The sequence below is a fragment of the Archocentrus centrarchus genome, chromosome 7, assembly GCF_007364275.1.
Source record: "Archocentrus centrarchus isolate MPI-CPG fArcCen1 chromosome 7, fArcCen1, whole genome shotgun sequence".
Taxonomy (NCBI): domain Eukaryota; kingdom Metazoa; phylum Chordata; class Actinopteri; order Cichliformes; family Cichlidae; genus Archocentrus; species Archocentrus centrarchus.
The window spans coordinates 15,544,534-15,563,623 of record NC_044352.1 but is presented as its reverse complement, the minus strand read 5'-3'; the positions used below and the strand labels follow the sequence as shown (position 1 = coordinate 15,563,623).

Below are 19,090 nucleotides of genomic sequence, written 5' to 3'. Positions count from 1 at the left end.
AAGCAACTGTTGGGTTGAAATCACACACCTGACTTGGCCATTGAAGAATTTCCCTATGCCATAACATTACCTCCACCATGTTTGACAGATGATGTGGTATGCTGTGGATCATGAGCTGGTTCTCTCCTTCTCCATGCTTTTCTCTTCCCATCATTCTGGTAAGAGTTCATCTTGGTTCCATTTGTACAAAGATTTTTTTTTTCCACAACTGCCAGAACTGGACAGGCCTTTTTGAGTGTACCACCTGTTTGCATCTTATTGTAAACCCTCTGCGTTTTCATTCATGAAGGCATGTCTTGATTGTAGCCTTTGATAATGATACCCCTACCTCCTCATCTGCATTCTTGACTTGGCTGGATGTTGTGATTTTTCTTAAGTAAAGAAAGATTGCTGAAAAAAAAATCCAGATTGTTGACGTTTCCACTCTTAAAGTTTCTGGATCTCTCTGATAGGTTTGTTTTGTTTTTTTGATGGGCCCCTTCACTTGCATTGACATCTCTGTGAACTACATATTGAACATTTCAGTGAACAGCTACCAAATGCAAGCTCAGTGCTTGGAATCAACTCCAAATCTTTTATTCACCTATCACGGAATAACAAGGAAACAGACCGCACTTGGCAATGAAATTGTTTGCTAATCAATTGTCCGGTTACTTTTGAACATCTGACAATGGGGGACTGTGTATAAAAATGTAATTCCTGAACAGTTGATGCAGTGCTTTTGTTAAACTCCTTGAATTAAAGCTGAAAGTCTGCATTTCAATCACATCTTGACAGTTTAATTTAAAATCCACTGTGGTGGTGTAAAAAGTGCCATTTGCTGTGTTCCTTTTAGCCTTTGGATTAATAAATTTCTAAAAAGCATAGAAATTAATTCTTCATCAGTAACCTTAGGTAAATGCTGTTATCCAGTATTAAAAAATAGCTGCTCTATGCTCAATAGAAAATGAATATTACTGTGATATTAACCAAATTTAAAGATTTTTTTTTTAAATCCGCGTGGTTGCCCAGCAACCTTACAGCAACAACAAGACTTCAAGGGCTAGTTGCACCAACTGACTTTACTAAGCACAGTCTTGACTTTATTAAATCTAGTCTTTAGAATGGATGTCATCTATGCACATCATTTGGCTGCAGCAACAAAACTAAAACCTACTCTTAACTATGCCCAATCTTAGTGATGCAGTCACGTGAATACCCATGTGACTATCGCAGCTGCCTTGCAGCATTTGTTGCTAGGATGCATTATTATGCTGTTGTGTTCCTGATTTTCACTTCTGATTTGCCGCATCTATGGATAATGGAAATGGAAAAGGCACTTTCACTGACACTGAAAGAAGAAAACAGCTATAGTCAGCACAAGAACACACTGACAGTCAAGCGGTACAAGTTCATAGCCTAACCAGAAAAAGCATTCAACTTAAATTCAGGGGTCTCGGTTAAGAAAACAGTATAAAGTGAAAGTAGAAAGACCTCCAGAGCAAGACAAAGAAAGGAATTTCTTTGATTAAAATTACTCAAACCTGATATAATTGTTCACTGAAAATGTTGGTACATAGCTGTGATATAATCACTGATGGGTTTTGGAGAAGATTCAGCTGCTTTTACTGGTTTGTTTGATGTGGAAAGCAGTGGTACAAACCGATCACTGGATTATGTCCAGCATTAACTGCAACAGCTCTTCAGTAGGTTCAAATAAATCCCTCCCACAGAACTGAAACCTCTCTGTCAGCTCCTCGTCAAGTGTGCTGTATGTCCAGCTTTAATATTCATACATCATCTAAAATCCTGCAAGTTGTAAAGTCGATACATGAAGATTGCAGTTGCCTTTGTGGTCTGAGTAGTAACTATAGAAACAACTTCGATTTTTACTTTAAGCCTGACTGTACCACATTACAACTAACGTAGCTTAACACCTCTTTTTGTTTTTACCCTCTAGCCTTTGTGTGCATGGGGGGCTGGTTATCTCTGGACTAAGCCAGGCTAAATGTTTCCCTCTGTTTCTAATCTCCGTGCTTTAGTAAGATAAGACAACCAAATGCTGGTTGTCGCTTTTCATATTCTTTCACAGGCATGTCATATCATCCCAATCAAACAGAAACACACATGAAGAGGGACTGTAATTACTCACTGACCAATACTAAGGATAAAATCTCCTCTTTCACAATGCAACGTGAAAACACTTGAGATAAAAAACGAAGAAAAAATCACAGAGTTCCAGGGCTGCTCAAAACGTTGGCTAATTAGCAGACACAGGGATAAAGGCATTTGCTATCACAATCACATTTGTGGCTAAAGTCCTCCTGGCTAACTAACACAGCTGCACCCACTTACCATGTGTGCCCAGTGGAGCATGAAGTTAGCCATCAAAACAAAGACCCAGTTACCCAATAATAAGGTCTCTGGAAAATTCCTGCCCTATGTGGGTGGAAGGTCAGCACCTTAAGGTTCATTATTGTCATATTTAATACCTTTAATCATTATCACAACCATGCTGGTTGACGATAAAGAGAAGGTACTTGTCACAAATAAAAACAGCTATAGTGGAGTTAATATTATATTGGGCTTCCAATTTCTCACTTTATATTTTTTGCTTAGGTGCTCTATAATCTAAGTAGATTCAAAAATGAGAAAACCAGCTGTCACCAAGCTGCCCACCGCAGTTATGTATTCCAGTGGTCACTTGTGCATTATCTGTCTATCTTTCACATTTCAGAGTGTGAATGGGTACTGAGCTCACAGCAGCAGCTTTACAGAGACATAATTAGAAGGGAGAGGGTATGACAGATGGATTACAATCGTAATTGAGAGTGTGGAGAGTCTATCGTCCTAGCTGCACTGCACCTGCTTTGTCTTTGGCATAAACAGCAGAAGAGGTAAGAATTTGTCTTCTCATGCAGCACGCCTGTAGAATTACAACATGTTTGTTTCTCCTTACAGACACTATTTCTGCTTACAGTGATGCAGAAAAGCTTAGATAGCCCTGATTTTATTATTCCAAAGCAGATGGTACAAAATGAGACAAGAGGGCCCAGCAGCTTAGTGACCTTCATGTTGCTAATCTAACAATGCCCCTACATTGATCTAACATTAACTCCTCACCCCTCACAGAATATGCATGACTCCAAACAGGCTGGTGGCCTATGTGCTTTCGAACAAATCACCTCGACATGCAATTACCTCCTACTCTGGAGTTATTTCTTTCCTGTGGATGCTGTCGCCCTTTCATTCAAGTCTGGGAATTAAACAGGTTTCCAGGTTAATTAATTTGACAGACAGAGCCCATTGTGCCTAGTGTCTACCCAAAAAGAAACCTTATTGCCTCTTGTCCTCGAGGTTGACTTTTTATTGTTCTTGGATTCGTCGTTCTTTAGAGGAGCACATTGTGCCAGCCCCGTAATTGACTTGAAAAAGACCGTATCGAGCAGACAAGTTATTGAATGCTTGAAACAAAAGCTCTAGCTTTTTCAAAGGAGACTATAATTTATCTGGCAGGATGCCTTTTAAATATTGCGACCCATGGCATGTGGAAACTATGACTCTATTTGGTTGTTTGGTCAGCTGTGTATTAAACATAAACCTCTCATTCCTCCTTTCTTGTTGCTTCCTACTTCATCCCATGATGAAAGTGAAATGGAATTTGTCTGAGTCTGTGTGCATGCACGTGACTCTGTGTCTGTGTGAAAGCAAGGAAGGAGAAAGAAAGAGAGGATCCAAACCAAAGTGTAATCTCAGTCTAAATCACACAGCCTCCCTGGGGGAAAGGCCCCTCTTCCTGGGGTTACTCAGTGAATTAAATCATGGTGAGGGCCCCATTTTTCAAAAGTAACCTTTCCATTGACAGTGTAAGTGGGAGTCTCACCACCGAGTCCGAGCAGGGGAATTAGCGTCGTGCGTTGCGACACCAGTCTCTCTGGGTGTCATTTGTAAAGGCTGTTGCTGCATTTTTCCAGTCCTGCCTTCCTGTCTGTCTCAGTGTGCTCACTGTGGAGGTGGCCATCTGCCTCCCTCCCCTCTCACATCCCTGATTTCTCTCCTCAGCAGTCTGTTCCCTGCAGTTCCCACACAGTTTCCTTAAATGTATTTTTAGTGCATTTCATGAATTTTGGCCCCAGTGTACAGTATGTGCACCCAAAACCACAATGAACATGCACGACTTGCCTGTTGAAAGATATTCATGTACTCAGCGTGGCTAATGAAGATAAATACACTACATGGCCGGATTAGGCTCGAATTAATCTCAACTTAATTAATTAGAAATTTGTCCATCCAAGCCTGTAATGTCAATAGGACATGTTTCAATTAGAACTACATCGCCTTTTCTAATCTTTTAATTGAACAGAAACTAATGGAATGAACATGTTCACAAAATGGGATTCCATGCCTCATAATCATTTTCACGATAAAGCAACTCTCTGAGGCTGCTTATTACTCAATCATAAACCAACTTAACGGACTTATCCTATAATCCACTTCCTGTTTCCTGTTTCCCAGAGTGCTGCTGTACTTTTTTTTTTCCTTCTAACAGCAGCAGCACTATGGATGCTGTTACTACATGTGTACTGGCTGGTTCACAAGTGGTCAGTTTCTAAGGTTACTTGGAAATGAAGGTTTATGCATGAATTATGTATTAACAGAGTGCTCAGCGGGCACCTTCTCTCGCTTTCTATGTAACCCACTGAACATGTACTCATTAGCAGAGCCTACAGTGATTATTGTTGTTATTTTGAATGTGCGATTTACTTTGAATGCCAAGCAGAAACTACCTTTTTAATTAATGCCTCAAATTGCCAAGTGAGTCCCTGGCTAATGCATGCCCACAAAAGCAAATTATCATAATCTGCTTGTTTGTAAAAGTACCATCTGTGCAATTAAATAGTTTGGTGACGATAGACTTTTGTTAGGAAGATGTGAGGGCACCGTGCTCCTAAAGGTGTGGTTAATTCTCATCAGTCTATGTACCAGTGTGTTTTGCCAGGATGATGATGATGTTGTGTGTGTGTGTGTGTGTGTGTGTGTGTGTGTGTGTGTGTGTGTGTGTGTGTGTGTACGGAGGGGGGGGGGGGGGGTTGCACAGGATGAATCAGGAGGCTTCTGAAGAAGGGTTACCTTGGAGACCAGCCTGGACCCCTCCAAACGTGTCTGCTCTGCTCTCTCTTTCTCTCCCGTACCTCCCTCCTCTCCTCCGTTTTAAAGGTGCATCAGTAATGAATCCAAAACTATTTCAGGAAAGCCACTTTTTAGTCGGCGGGTGAAGCCCTTCATACCTGCAGCTCTTCTGTGTTTTCATAATGCCACAGATCTCTGTTTCATGCCTGCCACCATCAACATCAAAAGAAAAGAGGGGGAAAACACTTGTGTGTGTGTGGGTGTGTGTGTGTGGGTGTGTGGGTGCGGGTGTGCGTGTTTCAGGGGATAACGAAGGGAGGGGAAGTAGGAAGACAGATTATAATGCTGAGATGCAGCCACTGAGAGGCACTCAGAGGAACAATTGTCTTATTATTCAAGTCTGTAAGTGCATTTGTTTGCCTTGTTTACCTTCTCTCGTGTCTGAAGACAGTGAGCGCCAACTTCCTGGAAACCTTTCCACAAAGTGATGCTAATCTTTCTTTCTTTCTTTCTTTCTTTTCTGCTGCCAGCTGAATGACGTCTCGCATCGAAAGGGGGTTGAAAAGTCGGCGCACACAGTGAATCCCTCGCTGTGACTCATTCATTTTGTATAAAGGCGACCGGTTGCGGAGACTGAGAAAGAGCCGGGGATTTAATTAGCTGGTTTTTCTTAGTCCACTGCCTAATGAACGCACATTTGCGTTCACGCTAAACGGTTTTTTCCCTTTTCTTTTAAACCCCCCCATCCCCTCCCTCCCTCCCCCTTCTTTGGAGACTGTGGAGATGATATGCACCCCTGGGAGACAAACACCACAGCCGAGCGAGCCATTCCTGCGCTCCCGTGGAGTTGTTCTGGGGAAGAAGAATGTCACCCACTTCTGCCGGTCCTAAGAAGTATTGATTTAGAGCGATAATTCCTACTACATGATACTTAAATTTCGGGCTTTAGGTTGTGAAGATATGTCAGTTCCTCGCAGCGCTTTCATTGTGTTTCTATTCGCTCTTTGGATTTAGCATAAATGGACAAAATTAGGCCAGACAATTTGCTGCGGATTTGAGTCTCCTTTTACTGATACTCTCTCTAACTAATGGATGTAGCCTCCCTTCCTGAGAGAGCTAAATTATCGTTAGGGGCTTCACTATTCAACAAGCTTAACCGCTCACTCCTTGCTGTAAAACGATGGGCGCAGTTCGCCTGAGCCTTCTGCTGCCTCTTGGTTCCTCAGCCCAGCTTGTTGAATCTCCTCCCTGGTGACAAGAATGGGTTCGTTTTAACAAACTTCGCAGCCTTTTCTGGTTTTATCGCAGGATCGTAGGCTTCATCCTTCCTAAGCGTTGATCATGACTTGTCCCGGTGTACGCGTGAAGCTGGGCTTTATATGGAGGGTGTTTTGGCTTATGAGGACTGTGGTAGATTTCGCGCAACCTCAGGAGACTTATGCACCCCATTCAATACGGACTGAGGGACACCTGACCCTCGGTGGACTCTTCCCGGTGCATACCAGAGGAATCGATGGTACGCCGTGCGGGGACCTCAAAAAAGAGAACGGCATCCAGCGGCTTGAGGCCATGATGTACGCTTTGGACCAAATTAACCAGGACGAGCAACTCTTACCCAACATTACCTTAGGCGCTCGGGTGCTGGACACTTGTTCGAGGGATACGTACGCGCTAGAGCAATCATTAACTTTCGTGCAAGCTCTGATCACGAAGGACACCTCCGACGTGCGGTGCACTAACGGGGACCCACCGGTGTTTGTCAAGCCTGAAAAAGTGGTGGGAGTCATCGGAGCCTCGGCGAGTTCAGTATCGATTATGGTTGCCAACATCCTACGCCTCTTCCAGGCAAGTCTGAGCGTATGCACTAGTTTTGTGACTTTAAAATAATTTTTTTCCCCACTATTGCAGCTGTAGTTTGTGGAATTCTTTGGTAATAATACGCTTTATAGGCGAGTAAAAGTGGTGCGCCTGTTTGTTGCCCACTCAGTAGGCAGAAGCAGATCGAAAGGACTGCAAAAGTGGAAAACAAGTGAAAACTGTGTCTGAGAAAGAGAGAGAGAGAGAGAAAGAATCCATCATGAGTAACAGTCTATTTTCAGATGGTAGCATTGGATTTGATGTGTTCCCACTGATGCGTCTCTCCATCTTAAAACATGGGCACAAAAGGAAGGTGAAGTGAGTTTGGGTGGTTTTCCAATCCACTTGACTGTGTGGATGAGACAGCTGAGAGTGCTGTTGCTTGTCCCCGGTGGTGCTGAAAGAACAGCTCCCGTCTGTTCCAGACTCACTCCGGAGTCTGGATGAGTGGGCACTGACAGCCTGACACAATCACACCCAAACTCAGCACCCCCCTCCTGAGAATAAAAGGCCTGTTTCATATGATTGCACATGATTATATGAACCTCTTGTACGTCAGACTGCAGGCGGTTTTCTGAATTGTTTTGAACCTGAACGCAGGGAATTATGCTTGAGTTGCCTTGCTTTTACCTGGGGGTGGGGGTGGGCTTCTTCAAAATGAGCTTGTTTCAATCTCTTCGCAGCCTAATTGAGCTCGATGGCGGCAAGTAAATGAAATGAATTTCCAAGACCAATATCAAAATGGCATAGCTTGGGTATGTAGGAAAACATCTCTATTTCTGTTGGCTGAGAGTCAATTGATAGTGTTGGCCCACTGCTGATGCTGCAGTGGAATGGGAAATGCAGCAAGGCACCAGTACAGAAAGATTAATGATTTAAAACTAATTTCCTTTGCAAAGTATTTAATTACTTTCTGTACCATTTTTCCTGTGTGAGGAAAGTAGCATTTAAGCTGGGGAGGAGCTGCATACAGTGTTGGTGCTAATGATTTGTGGTTGCAGATTGTAACTCAAAGCCTTGTCATTTAGTGTTTTTGTTTCAGCTCAGTTTGACAAACTGCGTAAGTAGCTGGTTAATTGCATCTGTAAGACCATCAGAGTACTTAGCAAGCTTTTAACCCCCACCCCCACCCCCACCCCCGCCCAATCCTCTTCTCTTCCTTTTCACGCAGACACTTGAACATGCCACACTCTTATGTGTATATATATATATATATATATATATATATATATATATATATATATATATATATATATATATATATATATATATATATATATATATATATATATATATATAATATATATATATATATATATATATATATATATATATTATAAATATATATATATAATTATTATCATTATTTATTTATTTTTTTACCTCTGTGATCCTCTCAGGTTTTGTGGTTCCTTTTGCTCGACAGGTAGACTGATGGTCCCCACGACAACCTTCAGTTTCCTGTTCACTCTTCGTAGGCTGACTTAATAGATTCAATTTTTATTATTCCAAGATTCTAAAGCCCTTCCAGTTATGCTTTGAAGCATCCTCACTATACTTACTATTTTGTTGCAGAATATGAGGGTTGTGAGAGTTTCTCTTTTTCATGCCATCTCTGTAACATAAAAATGGATGCATTTGTGAAACTAAGAGGGTTTAAGGGAAGTGAGATTAGTCCCTAATTCTCTTTATTCTCTCCTCCTCACACCAGGTGTACCAACACATCTCTAAGTGTCAAGCTGTCAGAGTGTAGGCGTGGTGTTGCTGAAGCTCAGGTGTTGTAATCAAGCTTGTGGAGTGACAGCAGCTGTCATGCAGACCCGTCCATCACTTTGTATTTGTTCTAATCTCCAGAAATTGATGAAAGAAAGGTAGATTTAATCGGCACACTTAACTCTGCACACCTTGAGAAGTTAGATTCAGTCTTCCTTCAAATCTTCTAGTCTCTCGGCACACTTATGTGTTCAGTGGTACCAGCAGTGATGGTATTATTGATAATAAATTACATTTGAGGCCACATGATACTGTATGATCAATACACATCCACTTACTCACATTACTTACATTGTGTTTGTTAGGTAGGTGGCAGCAACTTGAAGTTTCTGAGGTTGTTTTGAGATGGAATCTATAAACTACTCGGTGATTCTCATGAAAAGAACCAAGAAACACCCATTCAGATATAATTAAAGAAGCAAATCAATGTTTTTTTTTTATATCAAAAAGATCAGACCTCAAATGGGCTCTCTACAAAGTGTTCAATTTCTTATCTTAGTCAATTTCAATTAGGCTTCATTATTGGTTGTGTTCCATAATCAAGAAATCCTAGTGTAATCTTTATGCTTCGAGTCTGTGAATAGTGACCTCTCTCTGAGCTGTCTTCACAGACGATTCCCCGCATTGTTCTCAGCGAAAATCATCAGGTCATTTTGTATCTCACTCCTGCGATAAATGAATCATCAGGGAAGCTAAATAATGATTGTAGGTTTGATTACTAGATTCTAAATATCATGCCTGTCTATTCAAGATGTGAGTAGCTGCTGAACTGTTAGTGCTGGGAAATTGACATGAGGGATAGATTTTTCTGAGGACCCAAGAGAGGTGATCAATACTGTTGCCATGGTGAGGCCGATTTGCTGCTAAGATGTTTTTATTTCAGTGCCTTTCATGCTGTGTTGGAAATGAGAATCAACAATGCCACAGGAGGAAAAAAAAATCAATCAGCCAAACTTTTGAATTGTTATCAGGATCTACGATGTTGTGTGCATCTGTGAGAAAAATCATCGAGTCCTTACTCGGCGAGCACGAGCCCAAGCTGGAAGATGACACTGTTGTTAAAAAAATAAATAAATAACAGGCAACTTTGTACGTTTGTAAGTTCTGGTCTCTTGAATGAATCATGAAATTGATTTTGATCCTGATGACATCTACATCAGGGAGTGCAGCCTGCTATGCTTCGTCGCATCTCTTTTCCCAAAGGCGGTGGCAAAACTTTGTATTGGATGCAGGTGAACTCCGTCTTGTCCCCTTGTCTGGGGAACTGGCCTCTTCAGACTAGCTGTCTAAGTGAGGCATTGACGTCCTCTGCTCTCATAGCCCTGACAGGCTCCAGTCGGCTTTTTATCTCCCCTTCTTTTTTCACAGAATCATCACTGTGACTGATTTGAAGGAGATTGAAGCCTTGCAGTGTGATCCATTTAGCTGACAATGGTAAAGACGAACACCAAAGGAATATGAAGGAAGTCTGTGTGTGTTATGTCGCAAGCTCTAAAAGTGACATCAGATGGCACAGGTTTAATATATCTAGTTTTCTGAACACAGTGATGGTTGCCATTTGTACATGGATGCTTGCAGCAGCTCAGGTCCAGTAGTCACATCCCTAGTACTCCATTCAGCCATTTGATAAAAGACACAGTTGGTATGTTAAGTAGCCAGCATATGAGTAGATATGCACATATATGCCCACAAATTGGCCTATTACCAATACCGAAAGAATGGAAACAAAACCTTCTTGTGGATATTTAATGATCCACACCAGTGGTTTCAGCTCTTGTATTTTCTCTCCATCACTTACTAATTGGCTTTTATTCAGACAGTGACAGAGAAACCCAGCTCAGTATGTTTTACCTTTATAACAAGTGTTTGAAACATGGATACAGAAAAAAGAAAATACTTTCCAAACTTGCCAGTTCTTCCTAAACTGAGTTTAACTCACAAGCAAACCTTTTTAAGATCACAAGCAATAGAGTCAGATTTGTTGTTGAAGAGAACAGTGAATTAAATCTTATTACTATGCACGTTTCACTACCCATTACAAAAAGAAAGTCAGGTATGCTACAAATAGAACAGCAAATGTTTTTAACAGCACAGAAAAACCAAGCAGAATTTATACTATATCCAGGAGACAAAATAAATAGGTTAGATATTTCCAAATGTTCTCTTTTGAGAAATCAGTGGGATTTACCGTGCAGATAGAAATTGAAAATTCGACTGTATATGGATGACTTTAATAAGCCATCAAACCCATCCAATTATATCCACCCTTCTTTGCAGTCGTGACTTACCCACAAAAGAAAAAGGGAATTACTGAATATTAGATTATGAGATCACTGAATGTACCTGTGTGGCTTAGTGAACCTAAGCCTCACAGGCACACTCAAATAGAAGGAAAAGCAGTTTAATTTTTTTAATTTTAACACAGACAGCATGCAAACATCTATTTTCCCCAATCCATCATTGTACCATTGTAGACTTTGGACAGGTCACCAGTCTACCACATTCCATTCACACTTAGATACACAGACAATTTATACTCACCAATTACTCTAACAAGTGTGGCTGTGGATGGATTCAAACCCAGAACCTTTGTGCTGTGGGGTGACAGTGCTAACCACTGCACCACTGTTTCCCTGCATGAAAATGTAAAAGCTGGTAAATATAATCTACAGAAAAGACAAACGATACGGAATCATTTTGTTCCCTTCATTCTACTTGGACACACAACCTTGAGATTCAAATAAGGATGCGAACATGCTTCTATGTATAGCTGAAATGTGATGACACATCAGCTGTGATCTGTGGATTTATCCACATTTAGTCACATTTAAAATAGGATGATGTGCCCAAATATTCAATCACCAGATACGTGGACATGTTTGTGAACACGGTGCTTCAAAAGTGTAATACTTGAGAGAGACATCCTGTAGTAAAAATGCTGCCATGCATGTGAAGACTATCAGAACAGTTAACAGTAAGTAATTAGCTTTATTTATAACAGACAAAAATAAGTGAAATGTTGCAGTGCTGGCTGATGTTACAAGTTCTGTAGTTTTGTTGTTATAGCAAAATTAAATAATGTACTGTTTCTAGAACTGGAAGGAAAAAAATATAATAACATAAGCATATGCAGAGAGGACTGCTGGACTTGAAATAAATCTGTTACACTTTATTTTATTATTCTAAATGCGTCATCTATAGTTCAGTGACTCTCGCTTCTAGTTGTGACTGAGAGCCCTGCTGGTTTTCATTCCAACCATTTAATCAAGTGCTGACTTATGGCCATTTTAAACTAGAATTGGCAAGGTGAAATTTGCTCACACGGTGTGGTAAAAATTAAATACAGGAAATAATGTGGGCAGGGTTACAAGCATAGGCTGCAGGTGTTAACGTCATTAACATGCTAACAAGAGCATCCAAAAATTTTTTGAGAATCATATGCCATTTTTATCAATTTCTCTACTCTAGTCTTATTTTTTTCTATATTTGCATCCCTGCACTCATGGCAAGCCACTCAGGAAGAGCCTTCCTAAGCATACAGTTATACAAACAAGGATTCAGACAATCAATACCTACTCAAGGAGAGGTCAATTCCACTGGCTCTTCTAAATTGGCTGGATATCGGCGGGACTTGCCATTTCCCAGGCCAGAGTTCAAACATGTTGAACTCTGGACGAAGTGAGAAAGATGAGGAGATCAATATATGATGAGAGGAAAATGCATCTCACCTTTCTCGGCACATCCTCAAACAATGTTATCTGTTCCGACAGCACTGCAGCAGGTTTGAGAATCGTTGATCTTGTTAAGCAATAATGTGCATGGATTTGATGTGAAAATTGGATTTTTTTGTGCATATATTGTGGTGTTTACAAAATGATCTGAATGTTTTCAGATAATGAAGTGTACTCAAGGAAAATGTATCAAAAAGTCTGCAAAACCCTGGGATCAGACCTACTCAGAGCCTGATTTTCAAAATTTCCTTCCTTCTTATCTTTTTAGTTTAAGCAAATGTTGCGAGTGAGTGCACTTCAGTAGACCAGGTATAAATTCACACACCCAAACACAACCTATAGCAAGCAAGTGATGAAATATTAATAAAATGAATAAAATATCCCTGTTAGATTAGTTGTCATTTCTGTTGACATGAGGCCATTAGGTCAATAGCCTACCATGGGAAGAATATAAAAAGCCATCCAAGCCTTTTTATCAAGGTTTTGGTCATTCCCTGCAGGCCTGGGGGGATGGTGCACTTTATTATTAAGCTCCATAATAGCTTGTTACATGAATAAATGTTTCTCAATGAAAACACAGCCAGTACATTTTTATTCCAGTCTTTGTTTTCAGACATAATGCAGCTTGTTTATTGCATTGTGATTCCATTTATAGCTGGAAAATGTTGATATGGTGTCTTTAATGAGGTGCCATCCCTCATTTATACATGGGTTTCGGGTCTCTTCTTGACAATTGCTGCAGCTTGACTTCCCCAGAGGGGTTATTTCCCCTATTTTATTCCACTGCCCTGGAGGGTGGGAAAGAGGCCACCTGCTTAAAAGCTTAGCTTCGCTCACAATGAGGTCACAACCGTGTTCCATCAAAAGTTATTGTTGGTATGACTGTAAAATGTGACAAGAATAGCACTAAGACTTTGTTGGAAGTTTGCTGCAGTTTATCTGGTGAGCAGAAGGAGCCATGGAAGAGGAAACCCCATTACGTCCAATCTCCTTACAAGGATGACTGGAAAAGCATGACGAGGTTTCCGCTGGCCTGCCTCTCACTCATCCCTCCAAAAGGGAAAATTGTCCCTGTTGCCTCAACAGAAAATGGTCACCCAAACTGAAACAAACTACAGCAAGAGGCTAAGAGGCTGGACCACTTAGCCACAGTGGATCTAAGTGCTGTATGGTTAAGCACAGGATATCTGTATGAAATTCGCCTTTTAAATATAATTCTTTCTTTACCAGGCACAAGTTTCAAACCTAGTAAATGAATTAAGTGAACCTGTTAAAAGGCTGCTTTTAGTGCTGCCTGTGAGAGTGTGTGCTTCTTCAAAAGGGTGTGTATTGTGGTCCTCTCAGGCCCAGACTGTGTTCTTTCTTCTCTGTTCTCATCACTTTCTCAACTCTTCACTTGGCATCACATGACACCTTAGAAGTTTAAATTGCACTTAAGACTAATACTGTGGATTTACTTGTCAGGAGGAGTTTCCTCTCAACACATAAAAAGTATAGAGTTTTAAGGGAAAGGGTGCAAAGAAAAGGAAGGGGGGGGGGGTGTTTTCATTGCCCTCATTTCTATTTATAAGCAGTATATAAAAATTAATAAATGTTCAGAACATGCTAAAATCTAGGTATGCTGCTATGTGTATTAATGCATTTATTAGCATGTTCCTATGGATATCCATGGGTGAACTCTGGTCTATAAATACAGTGGGTGAAACTAATAGTATAAGCCACTTAAATCTGCTTACAACCACATCATGCTTATAAATATTGTATGAAATGTAAGCAGATCAGTGAGAGTATACTTGCATGCTGGTGCACCGAATTAGCTAATGAAGCTAATGTTAGCTTGTTCACTAGCAAACACACTTTGCTGTTTAGAACTTAAAGTCCAACTAAGGTTGATGGAAACAAAATTAGTTCTGTATGTATTTTATATTTTAAGAAATCATTCAACAACGATAAAATAAAAGTAAAGTTAAAAGTTACAACAAAAGGTTAACATATTCATATCTAAAAACAATGAACGTTTGGCTAAAAGTGCTGCAGGAAGTAAACAAATCTGTAAGCGCAGCACCCATCCTATAGAGACCAAGAATTTCTGCACAAGCTTTCCACCTGACAGCTTTAAAAAAAATATTTAATTCCAGACCAAAATGGCAGCTCAGCCTGCTGACAGACAGACCAGATCACCGTGGTTGTTTTCAAGTCTCCATCACACAGTTCATTTGGTTAAGGGTTAATGAAACCGTACACTTAATACACTTCCTGCAGCGTGACTTAAACTTAAAAGTGGCAGTAGGTTCACTGTTCACATGTCTGTCTTGCTGTCCCTGGAGGCTGGTGGCACGAGGCTCTGCTTAGACTGCATGCCCATGTGAGGGCTCTGATGTAGGCATGCCACTGAAGAGCAGCAAGAACTAGACAGAGACACCACACTGCAGCTAGGACTGCGAGAGAGGAAAGTGAAAGCACAATGGCCCTTCTGCTGTAGTGTTTGTATTTTCTTATTTTCCTCTGGTGACACTGAGTCATGTAGATTCTGTGGTATCAGTTTACTGTGCCCCAGATTTGACTTTGCTTCTCGAAAGAGATGTTAATTCTTGGCAATTCTTAAAAAGTATAATTAGTATATTTCAGTGTTTAATGTAGTCACCGCTATAATTAAAATGTTTTACTTTAATTAGCGAAACTGATACAATGACACAAAAAAAAAGTGTGCAAAAATGCTTGTTCACAAATTGTAGTCCAGCTTTTTTACTGAAGTAAAAGCATAGAAGTATTATCATATCAGCAAAATGGACTTAGACATGTCATTTAATGTACATTAAAAATATACACAATAAAGGGCTGTGTGCAAAATCTTCAATATTTAGGGAATAAAACTGAAGTTTTCAAATAAATGTAGCAAAGCAAAAATTCAAAATTTAAAATATAAAGTTGTGGGCGCCCGGGTGGCTCAGTAGTGGAGCAGGCGCCCACATATATATGCGGTGTTGCAGTGCGGGCAGCATGGGTTCGAGTCCTGGCCTGTTGCCAGCTTGCCTGCGTGTCTTCCCCTGTGTCTCCCTCTACCATCAATGAAAGTCGCTGTGGCCAAAAATGCAAATAAATAAATAAAATATAAAGTTGCAAAAAATGACCCACCAAAGTTCAAATAAACATCAGAATAGGGGCGAAATGTGATTTAAATTACTTGAATATAGCATGGTTGTTGGTGCCAGAGAGGGTGGTCTGATTATTTTGGAAACTGCTGATCTGCTGGTATTTTCCCACACAACCATCTTTAGGGTTTACAGAGAATGGTCAGAAAAAAGAGGAAATATCCATTTAGCATCAACTGTCTTGTTGATGCCAGAGGTCAGTGGAGAATGCCAGACTGCTTTGAGCTGACAGTAAGGCAACAGTAGCTCAACCTCTCGTTACAACCAATTTATGCAGAAGAGCATCTCTACATCAAACCACATCAAACCTTGAAGGCAGCAGAAGACCATACTGGGTGCCACTCCTGTCAGCTAATAACAGAAACCTAAGGCTACAATTCATATGGGCTCACCAAAATTGGACAATAGAAGATTGGAAAAACGTTGCCTGGTCTGATAAGTCTTGGTTTCTGCTGTGTTGATTGAATGGTAGGGTCAGAATTTGGTGTAAACAACATGAAAGTATGGACCAATCCTGCCTTATATCTGCAGTTCAGGTTGTTTGTAGTGATGCGGAAGAGATTGTCTTGGCACACTTTGGGCCCTTTAGTATTAATTAAGCATCTTTTAAACACCACAGCCTACCTGACTGTTGTAGCTGACCACAGTGTATCCATCTTCTGATGGCTACTTCTAGCAGGACAATGTGCCATGTCACGAAGATCAAATGGCCACCACAGTCGCCAAATCTCCTTTGGGATGTGATCAAATGGGAAATTTAAATTGCGGTCGTGCAGCTGACAAATCTGCAGCAACAGTGTGATGCTAAAATCTCTGAGAAATGTTTCCAGCACCTTGTTGAGTCTATGCCACAAAGAATTAAGGTAGTTCTGGAGGCATAAGGGGGTCCACCTGGATACTAGCAAGATGTACCTAATAAAGTATCCAGTCAGTGAGTGCATGCTTGCTGTTTGTATCAGAGATGTCGAGGTCCAGTGTTCTCTCCCTCACAGCGTACATAATAAGCTGTCACTGGGATTCATTCCTTGTCCTTCAGTTGTGTTATTACAGCAGGGCTTCAGGGCGCATCAAAACATTTTCATACAACAGGCTGTAATATATGGTATAGCCATTATATCAGCCAGCACCCTGTGGCCTTTATTGGGGGACTAAATTATTAGAGTGCAGCATGGGCCCCAGGTAGTTAAGCTAAAATACCTGTTGATTTTACACGTGAAAATGAAAGAGCAGAACTTCAGAGTTTCATTAGCTTCAGTTTCATTTTGTGTGTATTTCCCTCGAGATAATGTTTGGTGAATGTTTTTCCCCCCTTCTTTCTCTCTTTTTCTCGCTCTCTCTCTGCTGGCTATGCAGTGGAGTGTAAGTGCTGTTTGAACGTGTTTGTGTCCTCTGTTCTTTTGAGCTTGAAAAGTATACTGTGCCTCAGCAGCCAGCATACATAAAAAATCAGTTGACTGGATTATTGTTTTCAGATGCAAATCCTGTGGGATTTCAAGTGTTCTTTGAAACGTCTGTCTTTGACAGGTACATTGATTTGAGGGAAGCTCTCAATCACCATTGACATTTTGCAAATTATGGAAGCTCTTTCCCTTCAAATAGAAGATGCTTAAACTGCAATTGTCTGCTGGACAGAAGCTACTGATGACAGAATATAGTGTTTTTTAACTGCCTTATCAGTGCTGAAGCACTTACATGTTACCCTTAATGAGGCTTGGTGAATCAATAGCAAGTTGTTTACCAATGGATCATGCATAGTGGTGTCATGTGCTCTTTGCCTAGAAGATTAAGTCCAATCAAATGCAATATTTGTTATCATAAATTTGCTCCTGCATTTTTGTATGTTGCATCATCTTGTCAAATACTGTTCCCTCTGCTCTTCTGTCAGTGAGCCTAATTATAAAATGTATGTAATACTCTGTAGTTCAAATTGCCATAACAGCCTGTGCACTATATGCCTGGCAGCTTATGTTTATGTTTAAGTCTTTATGTCTTCTTGCATCAATTGTATTTCTAAGTATTGAAATGTCTCCATTTCTTCACATTAAAGGAACAGTTCACCTCAAAATCAAATCCAAATGTTTTCTTTGGCCTCTAGTGCTGTTATCTGTCCTAAATGTTTTGATATGTGGTGCCCAGTTTTTGAGATACCCACTGTGTACTGTAAAAAAAAAAAAAAAAAAGTATAAGAACAGTATTTCCTTCCAGAAATCATGACCCTTATTCAAAAAAAATCCTGATGTGAGCACTTTTATTTGGCATCTACCTAGCTGCATGCTCTGCTGGGGGGGTGGGGTGGGGGGCATTAATGTTTGCAGCCTTTCACACTGTCACTAACATTAGCTTCACGCTAGAGGCTACATGGGTGCTTTCTTTGGCAGATTGTTAGAGTTGGTGGTTATCGATAGTAGAACTCATTTGAATTTTAATGACCTGGTGGCTGAGTCTTCACGTAATTCTTTATGTGTGGTTTACCACAAGGTTAACTGCTGGTTGGGATGAGGGCTGAGTTTAGGTTGAGTTACTGTATATCTGCAGGGAGTTATTGTACTTTAATGAATTCCAAGACGGCAAAGACACACACATACGTGTGTGTGGGATGGTTTCTGACAGTAATCCTTCCCTCAATGCTTAATCGATTTTCCAGCTCCTGTGCACAGTTGGAAACACAGCTTACCTTTTTTATTTGGAAAAACCATCCAAATAGAGGTTGTGGTTTTCAATATGCTCTTATAAACATAAAATGAATGATTTAAGTCACTTAAAAGATCAGTCTTCTGATCATAGGTGTATGATTTGGAGCAGCCAAGTTCACCACTGAGGCTAAGATGTGTATTTTTGTACTGTCTCACACTATAATGTTAGCACTTTACTCTTAGGCCATGTGCAATTCACATAATCCTGTCTTTCTTCAATACCGTATTCATGTGTTTAGCTTCATTAATACAGCTATGGAGGAATTTTCTGTCTCTGAACCCTGTCATCATTCTTATATAGGGATTTGGATTAATGTCTGAGACTTTAAAAGTTCCCCAAAAACACAAAAAATATATAGAGAAAATCTGTCGTTATACAACTCATATGAAATTCTTGCAGAAATACATCAAGACTTCATACATATTGTGTTTTGAATGATCAATGAGCCCAAAAGCTCAAGATTCATCTTTTTTAGATCTTTTAAATATACATTGAAGGTTTCGTGTTTGTGATATTTCAGCTCATTTGACAGATTGTGTTATTAGTAGACTTGAGATCCACATGAGCTGTTTTGGGAGAAATGCACGGTCGTGCTCATGTTGAAAATAAAGATAACCTTTCAGTAGTGATGTGTGACAGTTTCATTGTATTTGGCTGGGCCTGTTCCCGTTTCAGCTGGTTAACTTGTCTGAGGGTAATTGTCTGATCTGGCGTCTGTTGCGCATCTTTGATTCCAGCTCTGAACTGCATGACAGCATGTAGCCTTCTTACGCT

The 19,090-nt window shown here is 40.4% G+C and overlaps 1 protein-coding gene across 1 annotated transcript in view; it reads left to right on the top strand.

Moving 5' to 3' along the window:
• Positions 1 to 5,465: 5,465 nt before the first annotated feature.
• The window catches only part of LOC115783334 (metabotropic glutamate receptor 7-like), a 73,145-nt gene continuing 59,520 nt past the window's right edge, over positions 5,466 to 19,090 (top strand). Inside the window, exons 1-2 of the mRNA XM_030734117.1 lie at positions 5,466 to 5,511; positions 5,640 to 6,954. Of these exons, the coding sequence (XP_030589977.1) occupies positions 6,451 to 6,954 (504 nt within the window). The 5' untranslated portion in view covers positions 5,466 to 5,511; positions 5,640 to 6,450. The remainder of the gene's footprint in view (positions 5,512 to 5,639; positions 6,955 to 19,090) is intronic.